Source organism: Gopherus flavomarginatus, chromosome 4 (genome assembly GCF_025201925.1).
Source record: "Gopherus flavomarginatus isolate rGopFla2 chromosome 4, rGopFla2.mat.asm, whole genome shotgun sequence".
Taxonomy (NCBI): domain Eukaryota; kingdom Metazoa; phylum Chordata; order Testudines; family Testudinidae; genus Gopherus; species Gopherus flavomarginatus.
This window is the reverse complement of record NC_066620.1, coordinates 36,449,665-36,462,804: the sequence shown is the minus strand read 5'-3', so window position 1 is coordinate 36,462,804 and position 13,140 is coordinate 36,449,665. Positions and strand designations below refer to the sequence as shown.

Sequence of the window (13,140 nt, the reverse complement as noted above, 5' to 3'; positions counted from 1 at the left end):
GAGTGGGAGAGGTGATGTTCTCTTATTCCATTAATGGCTTCTTTGACTTTATGGAGTTGATGTGATGGGTCTTGGGGTCCCCAGCCCTGAGAGTCACCTTGTTACCCTCCTGCCTTTTTACATAATATCTATACATACGTTTCACAGTAAGTTTAGTGATCAGTGTGATTCTGGCTTTCATTTAATCTTACATGACATCATTTCTGGATAAGTACCATAAAAGTGATGTGCTAAGTGTAGTGAGTTTGTCAGGCCTGATAAAGTTACTGTTACAGAACAGTGAACACTTCGCCTGTTGGTGCTAAGGGTTTCCTAGGGTCACAGTTCATGTGTTAGGAAAAGGTGTGGTTACTTCTGCTGCTTGGACAGCCTCAAGAGACACAGAAGGGTAGTTGCTGGGTGGCTCAGGGAGTAAGCATGTGTGATGGTACCATGGGAGCAGCAGTAACAGCTTCTTCCATAGTACTTCAGTGAAAACAGATGCAGATTTAAACACTTGTGTAAGCACATGCAGTGTTAAGCAGTTTCTCACAAAAATATTCCATTCTCCTTTGATCTCACTTGGATTTGAGTTGGGAGCCAGGGAAAGTTCCTTTTTATCTCCTACCTAACTACTTCAAGATACTAGGCTTTTGAAAGCTAGCTGCACAGACAAAGAGTCTCTTTACTTGCCATTCATTCTTCTCAAGTGTAGCTGAAGTTTAATCCTGAACTTTTTATTTCCTAATTTTTTTTATGGTTGGATGGAAAACAACCATAACAAATTAAATTTTTTTTGTTTCTGAATATTTTGAACATATATTTAGAGCATGCTGTATTTATATACTAAAATACTTTGTATTCTGTGATTTCTAGTGGAAATGCGTAAGACGTATAGGCTTTATCTTCACACTTACTGGATTTTGTAAATCAACCCAGGTTTGATGAACCTGGGTGTAACCCGAATTGCAAGGGCATTATGAATTCTTGTTTTAGGCTAAAGTCTCATCAGATAGTCAGAATTTTTGTTTGCTTTTTGATTTTTTTTAAGTTGACATGGCTCTGAGAAGCTACTCTAGGATATTGTTTGTAATTCTATAAAAGCATCTGTTGGCCGATAGAATTATTTTGTTTTACTGTAACACACCTTTGTAACTTTAGGTTGCTGTTTCATCCTTGTCAGCCGTTATCAAGTATTTAGAGCTCTTGTCGGATGAATCTAACTTCGGACAATTTGAATTGACTAGCTTTGACCTCAGTCAATATATGATACTGGATAATGCAGCTGTTCGAGCGCTTAACCTTTTCCAGGTAAGAAAAACATGTATTTAAACTAATGAACTTGCTTCCAGTTTAATCACAAAAGTATACACTTTGCTACTTGATAGTAGCCTCACAATACAGACTACCCTGAAAATCCTTTATAGTTGTGATGGTGCATAATCGGAGGTTCTAATTTCTGGTTTCCGTTTTTTGGTTTGGCCAATCTAATGCTGTGTAACTTCCTAGAAAAAAGCAAGCAGAGTGGGGGACTTTATCTAATTCTCACCTCCTTTACAGGAATTCCCAGCAGGCAGAGCCAAAGGGGTTCCCATCTCCAGTGGCTGCATCTTAGTCTCGTTTATTTGCATGCAGAATCCTACCTCATTTATAACCACATGTGGGGCGGGGAAGAAGGGACTTGCCACAGTGCTCCTCTTATTGAGCAGGAAGTAATGCAAGGTGCAGCTTACAGCAGTCAGTAAACAGATTCCTTTGAAAGTTCTGCTGACGAAACCTTGACACATTTAAATGGGCGCTGTCAGTGTGGCCTTTTAAAAACAAACGGCCGAATGTCGTCTTTGGTGAATTTGCTGACTGTACCCACAAAGAAGTAGTTCGAACACTGGTGTATATGCTGATTTCACTTGTACTTTTTTTTCTTACCAGATTCGGCTTAGTGCTCCTTGGCCCAAGTTACAAAGTATATACACTTTGGGGCCCATGGAAGAAGCCCAGGGAGTAGAGTACTACTTCTCCACTCCACAAAAGAGAGGCTCCTGGAGATTCCAGGGAATAAAGAACTCAGATCTGGCACCTAGGCGTGCTAGACCAGGGAGAAAGGAGAAGCCTGAACATTCTTGCTGCCTTCTCTTGCTATGTCCAAGAGTTTAGGGAGGGGAACCTCTGCTCCATTCCCTTCTCCAGCTTTATGCAGGAGTTCTTGGGAGCAGCACACTCCATACTCCTCTCCTTCCCGAGTTCCTGTCTGGGAGACTGGGACAGATGTAATTTTCTGACTAGATACGTGGCATTGGGAGGACATGCGGGGAAGGGATAGCTCAGTGGTTTGAGCATTGACCTAACCCAGAGTTGTGAATTCAGTCCTTGAGGGGGCCATTTAGGAATTTGGAGATTGGTCCTCTTTGAGCAGGTGATTGGACTAGATGATCTCCTGAGGTCCCTTCCAACCCTAATAATCTATGATTCTATGACTCTTCCCATCTAATTTTGGGAAATTCTCATTTTAAGATAGGCTTTTATTTAAGAGAGCTGTTGCATAGAGCAAGCTCAAAATATAGTCCTAAAAGTCCCCAATGTAGGGGATGAAAAAGTAGCTTAGTAAAATGACACCTTATTTACACAATAGATCGACTGACTTTAAAATGCAAATTCACTGAAGTGGAATGCTTCATCAAATCTATTACAGATTTCTCAAAAGTCTTGTTGAAACAGGCGGGTTTCTCTTGGAAACTTGCTGGTGTTCCAAGGACCCTGCTGGGGCTGGCACTCAGAGCTTCCGAGCTCCCGTTGTCAAGCCTGGGCTTCCAGGGTTCCTGCAGTGGAGCTGGGAGCTTTGATTCGTAGAATCAGGTTCCAAAACCTGTGGCTCTGGGACAGCCCTGCTATACAGACTACACCAGGGCTAGGCATTCTCAGGGCTTCCAGCTGGCCCAGAAAATTGGAAGTTCCGGGGTCACCAGCCTGAGGCAGTCTGCATGATGGGACTGCCTCTGTGCAGCAGACCCTGGCAGTTGGTCCTGTGTCCTCCAGACTCACAGTTCAGTGTCAGGGACCCAGATGACCTGAGAATCTAGGCTCAGCCAGGGAGCCCATCAGCCCCAAAAACTCCAGGGCTTATTGCAGTGGAATCCTTGAAAGTTTTCTATCTAGGATTCAGTGAATGACCATGTAGGGGCTTGGCTACACTTGCAAGTTAGGGCGCCTTGGGATAATTTAATGTGCTCTGACTCCTGGGGTGTCCACATTGGCAGGGCACATGGAGTGCCTGGACTCCATGGCAGGAGCGCCCCTGGAATCTACCTCCATGAGAAACATTAAGGTTACTGCACCCTGGCTGAAATGCTGGGGTGTCGGTGTGGACGACATGGTGATTATTGCGCTGTGATTGACCTCCGGAAACATCCCATAATCCCTTAAAGTCAAGTGGCCGCTCTCATAACGGTTTTGAACTTGGCTACAGGTATGCGGATATCCCCTTTGAAAGCTCTGTTTCTGACAGCCGGCATGCTTATCTGCCGCGGGACGGAAAGCAGACCATTACTGTGACATGTACCTGCTGCAGAGGCGTGTGTGTGTATGGGACACACACTCTCTCTCTCTCTCTCTCTCTCTCACACGGGCAGAGCGGTGGGGGCTGATGGATTTACCCCGCCACTGTCTGAATTTACAGTATGCTGACACGCTCTCTGCCCCCCAAAACATGCTATCTCATTCCCCCACACCCCAACATACTCCCTGTCAGGCTCCAATCCCCCCACATGCACTTGAAAAACACCCTGCAGCCACTTGCTGCACACTGGGATAACTACGAACAATGCACTGCTCTCTGTAGCTTTGCAAGAACTGCTAATGTGGCCATGCCACTATGCTTGCAGCTGACAGTGTGAACATACGGCAGCACTTTCCCTGCTGCTGTGTCTGGGGGCTGGTTTAACTCCCGGCACTTTACATCTGCAAGTGTAGCCATGCTTTGTTTCAGGAGCACACCATGTTTTGGTCATTCCAAAATGAAATTTTTGATCTCTGCTTTGCCTAAAAATTTCGGTAACTTTGCTTTAATTCCAAATTGGAACAAAAGCAAATTCTAAAACACAACTTCTCCCTAACCAAACACCCTGATTTCCAGCCAGTTTTACTTGCTGTTCCTTATTCCTGTTAGCATTGCAGAGCAATATATCTTTCAGAGAACAAGATGGATCCTATTATCTTTTGCATCATAGTTGGTGTTAACCAAACTCCAACTGTAGAATATTGCGACACCCAAAAAACTCAGCAAAGAATCCTGTGGCACCTTATAGACTAACAGACGTTTTGGAGCATGAGCTTTCGTGGATGAATACCCACTTCGTCCAAAAAACTCAGCTCCTCTCTTTTTGTAAACCAAGTAGATTTGATTTGAAAATGACCTAAACACACTAAACGAGAATCTTTGATATGACAGTTTACAGATTAAAAATGTGTTTTTAAATAACTCTGACAATTTAGCTATTTCTAACTTGTAAATGATACATTAGATACAATTTCAGAACCAGAGTAATTACAGGGTTCAGACAGCAAAGCAGTTCAGACAGCAAAATTAAGGACTTCACTGCTTTTTGTTTTTTCTTTCTGTACTTGCATCAGGGAGCAATTTCAATCAATTTTTCTTGGGATCTTTTATTTTACCCATGCTGCTCAAAGTTTTGTCCTGATTCTCTCTGCTGTAATTACTACAATATAACATCTTGAGCTAGGATTAACAGGGCGTGTCTAAGTAGGTAAAATGAGCTGGAAATGGCTCTCCAAAGACAATGGATGTGGCACAATAAACAGCCTATGCATTTGTTGCCTTATGGGTAAGGCATGTCCTTGGGATTGTTGCTAGCCTGGGAACAAAGCGTCTGCCACATGGCGCTGCTGCTTGAATGTCAGACTTTTCTCTCTTGACCAGTGTTTCATCTAAATAAAAAAATCTGTTATGAAGTCTGTTCTTACATACTTTACAATTTGAGTCAATCACTCTGTGAGGCAGGAAGATTCTGACTGATAGCGCAGTTGATGTATTGTAGTTCTACGTGCTGCCAGAACCATAAAATGGTAATATAGATTGGCAAGTGCAGAAAAATAAAGTTTGCTAGGAAACCTTTGAAGAGATGTAAAACCAAATATATGTTCTACTGTCGGTCAGTTGACTAGGTATGTATTTTTAAATAAACACTTAACTATTACATATAATAAAGTAAATATTTCATATACATAAAGTGCCAGTGTCTACTGTTAACAGTAACTGCTAACAAAGTAAACTATTCTAAAAGTAAAGTGTATTGGAGTTGGCATGGCTAATTTTAAAATAGTATTGGGTCTTGGGTCTGCTTGCACTCAGCTTGATATTTCATAGTAGTGTACATTCTCCAATATAAAGTTCTCCAATATGTTGACTGTGGCTATTGTACTCTGCAAAAATAAGGTTCTTACTTCCCAGCATTTTAAACTATGATACCTTGCTTAATTCCATTTCTCTCTTTTGGACACTCCATTACTATAGTGTATCTCTCTCTGATGGTGAAATCAGACCTGAGGCTGGATTTCTATTTGAAGCGGTTTGCTTTTAATTATAGGTGTGCTTGAGAGGGTGAGATAGAAGAGATCAATACTACAAACCCCTCCACCCAAGTTGAGACTTAGAGGTTTTGAAGCAGATGTATCAGCTATTTTTGCATGTTAACTGTGTCTGAGAATTTCCTGCTGGCTGAATTTTGTATAGTGCATTCAAAAATATAAAGCTGTGCAGATACACGCAGCATGCCTGCAGTTAATATCTAACCAGACACTGAAGATAGTGTACTATAATCTAAACAGACCTGGTTTAAAGGTTGTAGCCTATAGTACCACACAATGCTATTATTATGCTAAATTGAATTGTGTCAGAAATGTAAAACTAGAAAACTCAAATGTTCTACCAAGCTGCAGTTGTTTTTTGCCATACCTTTTATTTATTTTTTTAAAATCATTTCTATTTTTCTCTTTCCAGAGTTCTGGTGAAAATGCCAACAGTACACAATCATTGGTTGGGTTATTAAATAAGTGCAAAACTCCTCAAGGACAAAGACTGGTTAATCAGTGGATCAAACAGCCACTTACGGACAAGAACAGAATAGAAGAAAGGTAAACATACATATTGATATGCATCTGATCACTTCACTGCAAATCCTTACACTACAGATAGGAGTCTGGTTGCTTTTTTTTTTTTTTTTCTTCCCCAAAGCAAAACTAAGATGAGTCTTTATCAGAAACAGCTTTTCAGAGTTGAAATGTTAACTTTCTATTGGAAATAGACTGATGAGCACCTAGAGATTTCTGAAGAGGATAATGTAAAATTGTTTATAGAATGTGTTAGGTGGTACGTTATACTTGGAGCAAAGGGCTTTTTTCTCTAATAGAAGGATTAATGTATCAGGTCACTAAGCTGAACCCTTCTAGTTATAATCCTTTATACTTAATCAGAAGTCACAAGTTACAGGGGTGTGGAGCAGCAATAGGCTTACTGTTTTGAACACTTGAGACTCAGGATATGTCTACACTATGGGATTATTCCAATTTTTCAGAAACCGGTTTTGTAAAACAGATTGTATAAAGTCAAGTGCATGCGGCCACACTAAGCACATTAATTTGGCGGTGTGCGTCCATGTACTGAGGCTAGCTTCGATTTCTGGAGCGTTGCACTGTGGGTAGCTATCCCGTAGCTATCCCATAGTTCCCTCAGTCTCCCCTGCCCATTGGAATTCTGGGTTGAGATCCCAATGCGTGATGGGGCAAAAACAGTGTCACGGGTGATTCTGGGTAAATGTCATCACTCAATCCTTCCTCCTTGAAAGCAACGGCAGACCATCATTTCGCCCCCTTTTTCCCTGGATTACCCTGGCAGACGCCATAGCATGGCAACCATGGAGCCTGTTTTGCCTTTTGTCACTGTCACCCTATGTGTACTGGATGCTGCTGACAGAGGCGGTACTGCAGTGCTACACAACAGCATTCATTTGCCTTTGCAAGGTGGCAGAGATGTGTACCATCCCTACTGCACCGTCTGCCATTGTAAATTGGCGATAAGATGATGGTTATCAGTCATTTTGCACCGTTGGCATTTGGAAATTGGCGATAACGGTTATCAGTCGTTCTGTACCGTCTGCTGCTGTCATGGATGCTCCTGGCTGGCCTCGCTGAGGTCGGCCAGGGGCACATGGACAAAAATGGGAATGACTCCCCGGGTCATTCCCTTCTTTATGTTTTGTCTAAAAATAGAGTCAGTCCTGCCTAGAATATGGGGCAAGTGTACTAGAGAACCAGAGAGCACAGCTGCTCCGGGTCAGAGCCCCAGAGATCCTGCAGAAATGATGAGTGCATGCCATTCTAGGGGGTGCCCCTGCAACAACCCCACCCATTGCTTCCCTCCTCCCCCAACCCTCCTGGGCTACCATGGCAATGTCCCCCCATTTGTGTGATGAAGTAATAAAGAATGCAGGAATAAGAAACACTGACTTTTTAGTGAGATAAAATGAGGGAGAGGCAGCCTCCAGCAGCTGTGATAGTTCAGGGAGTACAGAATCTTCTTTAGACATGAAAGGGGGCGGGCTGATGGAGCTCAGCCTCCAGCTGCTATGATGAGGACAGTTACGAAGCCTTCTGTACTGTCTGCCAGGAATGACCGGGAGTCATTCCCATTTTTACCTGGGCGCCCCCGGCCTACCTCACCGAGGCCAACCAGGAGCACTCACGGCTGATGACGACGATGGATACCAATAATTTTGCACCATATGCCACCGGGAAGGGGATGCTGGTGTTCAGCGCTGCAGCACCCTGTCTACCAGCAGCATGCAGTAGGCATAGGGTGACATTGAAAAAAGGCGAGAAACGATCTTTTTCCCTTTTCTTTCAAGAGGAGGAGGGGGAAGGGTGTAAATTGAATACATACACCCTGAAACACCCAGTAAAATGTTTTTGACCTTTCAGGCATTGGGAGCTCAGCCAGGAATGCAAATGCTTTTCGGAGACTGCGGGGACTGTGGAATAGCTGGAGTCCTCAGTACCCCCTCCCTCTCTCCATGAGTGTCCCTTTGATTCTTTGGCTTTCTGTTACGCTTGTCACGCAGCACTGTGCTGAGTCCCTGCTGTGGACTCTGTCTATCATAGCCTGGAGATTTTTTCAAATGCTTTGTCATTTCGTCTTCTGCAATGGAGCTCTGATAGAACAGATTAGTCTCCCCATACAGCGATCAGATCCAGTATCTCCCGTACGGTCGATGCTGGAGCTCTTTTTGGATTTGGGACTGCATCGCCACTCGTGCTGATCAGAGCTCCACGCTGGGCAAACAGGAAATGAAATTCAAAAGTTCGTGGGGCTTTTCCTGTCTACTTGGCCAGTGCATCCGAGTTTAGATTGCTTTCCAGAGCAGTCACAATGGTGCACTGTGGAATACTGCCCGGAGGCCAATACCGTCGAATTGCGGCTACACTAACCCTAATCCAACATGGCAATACCGATTTCAGTGCTACTCCCCTCGTCGGGGAGGAGTACAGAAATCGGTTTAAAGAGCCCTTTATATCGACATAAAGGTCTTCGTTGTGTGGACAGGTGCAGAGTTAATTCGGTTTAACGCTGTTAAATTTGGTTTAAACGCGTAGTGTAGACCAGGCCTCAGACTATGTAAATGCAGCAGCCACTTTGATTCTTATCTAAAAGTAAACTATACACAGCATGAATACTCTGGTCTCCCAGCCCATTCTGAAAATGCCTTCATTGTGTTAACAGAACATTTAGACACCTCAGTGATCACTTACATAGGATAGCACATCTAGATTGCACCATTAGGAATGTTACCTTCTGAGTGGAGGGACTTGTCTACCTTTTTATAGATGTTTACTATGCAGATCAGTACTTATGCAGATCAAATACTTCTCCACACATAGAATGGACTATTTATATCTATCTTGGGGCTTTATGCTGCAGCCCATCACCATAGTATCTGAGTGCTTTCTTTGTAAAATCAATAATAGTCAAAATACTTAGAGTACTTCATGGAGCTTTTGGCACACTCCCACTCAGTGGGAATGGTCAGTTAGCTTTTATTTTCTCCTAGACGTACAAGTTGAAGGTCATAGTCTGTGTTTGAGAAGTAACTTGTTTGCCCTGTGACATCTTGATCATAATCTCTCTATAAGCAGACAAGTGACATTTTTAACACATGCTAAAATAACCAAGTTATCCTTTCATGTTCTCAGATTGATAGCAGGTTTGTGTGTACATGTACATTTTAAAATTATATTGCAAAGTACAAAAAGGGAGGCCAGGAAATTCCGATTTTAACTTTGAAATGGCCCCAAAAGCTGATGGTGCCTTACAGATATCACTTGACATGCTTATATAAAACACTGTATATGCTGCAATTAGGGCTGTCGATTAATCACAGGTAACTCACATAGTTAACACAGAAAATTAATCATGATTAAAAAAATCAATGGCTATTAATTACACTGATAAACAATAGAATACCAATTGATATTTAATAAATATTTTTGGATGTATACTTTCTAGAAGTAAATATTTTGAAAAATAAAATGTTGATAGCTTAATCTTTTGCAATCTATCTCCCTCTTGATGTGAATTAGCAAGATTGTACTGTATGCTAAAGTTAAAATTTTTGAAGGATTCCAAAGCACTTTACTTCATATGCATACAATATGGGAATTGGTTTACTGCCAGTGAAATGCTGTCATCTGTGGAGTAGAACACTACAATTATTTAACAGTATACAGCAATGTTACACTATTCAGGAAAGCAGACACATTGATATATTCGGCTGAGACTTGTAGGCAGAAGTTAGGTGGAATCGGTTTGAGAGTAACCCACTGGTTTCATTTTCATGCAAAAGTGCCATGAAAACTTAAACCTTTGTTCTTTTTTCAAATGATGCCTCCAGCTGTACCTTCCCCCTCAATCACCTTAATGCAGGGGTCCCCAACGTGGCGCCCGCGGGCTCCATGGCACCCACGGGGGCATCTGAATGCCCCCGCGTCCTGACCAGCGGTCGAGCATCTGCTGAATTTTTGCATGACATCATCGAGAGGTGTCGCCGCTGAAACACCACAGAAATTCGGTGGCATTTTGGCGGATGTTCCACCGCCAGCATGGTCCTCCAGCTGGCGCCCACTGCCTCAGTGCGTCATTGGGTCGGTATTAACATGAAGTGTGCACGTGCTAATGTGCCATCACCATTTCTAAGCAACATCAAATGCTGCAAGTCTCATGGAAAACAGTATAAACCCATCCAGACCCTGCTTGGTTAGTATTGCTGCAAAATCTTGCCCCACAATTGAGATCTGTAGGTGGTATAAGGCAGTCATGCTTTGGAGCTAAATGGCTGATGCAATTCTATTTACATTAGTTACTGAGGAAGTACACAGCATTAGTTTTACGTGTGCGGAATAATGGACATCCAATTATATATGTTGGTGGTTAAAGCAGAGTAGAGGAATAGCAATCGGAATACATATAATATAACATATATGCCTTCCGTTTGTTATGACTTATACACAGGAGAAAATGCATCTGAAGCCATTGCTGTTAGAACATGTGACCTTTTGCTGAAGCAGCTTCTAATAAACACAAGGAAAGCAGGGATTCCTTACACTTGCATTTCTGGGTTTTACCCAGTCTTGTTTCCTTTATAAAGGAAACAGACCACAGCTGTACAAAGGAAGCTGACTACTCAGCCATCCCTATGCGGAGTTGCTTAGGAAGCAGATGTAGGAGGCTGTTGACTGCAAAGCACAAAGCAATGTGTTTCTGATACTGATATCACTAAGTCTGGGTACAAAGATAGTAAGAGCTAATACAAAATATTGATTGCAGTGTGTAACATTACTAACTATACAAATAGCCTATGAAAGTCCTTGCTGTTTGGCAGACATTTGAAATCCTGAGAAATTAAAAATTCTGCTGACTGAACAGTAGAGGATGCTGCATCATGCTTCTTGGTGAGCTCTCATACAGGGTATATTTGGCTGATTCCTTTAGTCTGTAGTACATCCGCATCTTTCTGAAAAATCTCACTGTAGAATTTCTGCTCAGCTTTCTTGAACAAAAACGTTGATTCCACTAAACATATTCAGTCTTATATGCATATTGTCTTATTGTTTTAGTCGCTGGGGCCCAATCCGGGATCTGGGCCTTATTGTGCTAAGCATTGTACAAACACATAAATGGCCCTACACTGAAGAGTTTAGTCTAAATATACTGTAGAGGATTATGCATTTTAACATTAGTTACCTGGCTGGATTATTCTGAGATGTTCCTAAATTTTGCTTTGGTGCTTCTGCAGTTTACCTTGGTTAGGGAAATTAATCCCAGCTCTGGCAGCCTCAAACTATTGTTAATCTGACTACTCGATGTTGGAATTTTTATACCATTCAAGGAGATTTGGATGATGAAATCAAGGGGTTTGGGTAGAATGTCCTTGTCCACTGAGCTTCTAGTGATTCATTCAAGACCTTTTCTAGACTAAAACGTTTTTTAAAAAAAAACTCTTCTAAACTAAAGGGTTTTATTTAAGGGTTTAAAAACTTGTTGCTACCTAGCGTAGTGGGTTTTAACACCTTTCAAAGTATTTTAACTAGTCAGGGCAACACTAATGGTTTTATGGAGATACTGTGAAGCAGTTTCCTATTAAATTTTCTCTCAGGACAGGATAACATAATTTATCCCTGCAAAGTATTGACAGTTAACACTTCCGCTAGCCACAGTGGTAATGTAACAATGCTCTGGAACAGTTGTCAGTCGAGGAAGAAGTTGGGACCTTTCAGTTTTCGTTTGAGATCAGCCTTTTATGTTGAGATTGAAAGGTATTAACCTGCATCTACACCAGGGAAAAAAATTCCTGGTTAGGTTGGAGTTAGCAAACTCTGACCTAAACTAACCTCCTTTTGAACTTGGACAAACGCTGAAAGTGCACCTAATGGCTACAGGGAAGTTTCTAACATGTAGATTGATCAGTTGATGATTCATGTCAGAACGTGACTTGATTGGTTTACAGTACAAGCTACTATAAATAATGCAGGTGAAATGAGCGGTCATTTTACTGACCTGAATGTGACTTGCTGGCTTTTGCAATAAGCCTCTAGTTTAAAATATAGATATACACTTTATCTGATGACAAGGTGACATAGTAGCGCTTAAAACTGTTTGAGCACTTCCATTATAAACCCCTTCTCAAGAATGCTTAATACAGTAACTCCTCGCTTAACATGCCAATTAACGTTGTTTCGTTGTTACATCACTGATCAATTAGAGAACATGCTCATTTAAAGTTGCACAGTGCTCCCGTATAATGTTGTTTGGCAGCTGCCTGCTTTGTCCACTGGTTTCAGAAAGGGCAGCCCGTTGGAGCTAGCTGGTGAGGGCTTGGAACCAGGGTGGACCAGCAGCCCCCCTAAGTTTCCTGTGCGGCACCTGTCCAGCAGGCTATCAATTGCCGGGTAGTTCAGCTGTCCCTCCCCCTACTGCTGTGTGCTGCTCCTGCTCTCTGCCTTGGAGCTGCTCCCAGGAGCCTCCTGCTTGCTGTGCAGGGGGAGGGGGCAAAGAGAGGTGTGCTAATGTCAGGGTGTCCCCCTCCCTCCTGCTCCTGTACCTCATCTCTACAGAGCGGGGTGGGGGGGATGACGACACAACAGAGCTCAGGACCAAGGGAGCTTGCTGGTAGCAGCTGCTGTCTCAACTTGCTGATCTACTTAAAGGCAATGTACTTAGAGTGGGGTCAGGGTACATGGTTTGTTCCTTCCCCTTCCCCCCCCCCATCCCACATGGTGTGTGTCTCTGTTTCCCTCTGCTATGCTGTGTTTCCTCCCTACATTCTGTGTGAGGCTACATTAACAACAATGTGTTAACCCTTGAGGGCTCAGCTGAGTGCTAGTTCATCATTTAGCAGCAAGGCATTTCCTGGGAAATATCCCACCCTCTTCCACCCTCTGACTTCACCACCTCAGCCAAGCTTCACAATCATCATTGCTGTGTACTATATTTAACTGTTTGTTTAAAACTTATATTGTGTGCGTATGTATATATAGAGATTGAGAGTCTCTTGTCTGGTGAAATTTTTTCCCCTGGAACCTAACTCTCCCTTATTTACG

General features: G+C 42.6%; 1 protein-coding gene across 2 annotated transcripts in view; it reads left to right on the top strand.

The window, feature by feature from the left end:
• The window catches only part of MSH2 (mutS homolog 2), a 99,317-nt gene that overhangs the window by 14,067 nt on the left and 72,110 nt on the right, over window positions 1-13,140 (top strand). For both annotated transcript variants that reach the window (XM_050951798.1, XM_050951797.1), the window contains exons 5-6: window positions 1,141-1,290; window positions 5,993-6,126. In XM_050951798.1, coding sequence (XP_050807755.1) covers window positions 1,141-1,290; window positions 5,993-6,126 — 284 coding nt within the window. The remainder of the gene's footprint in view (window positions 1-1,140; window positions 1,291-5,992; window positions 6,127-13,140) is intronic.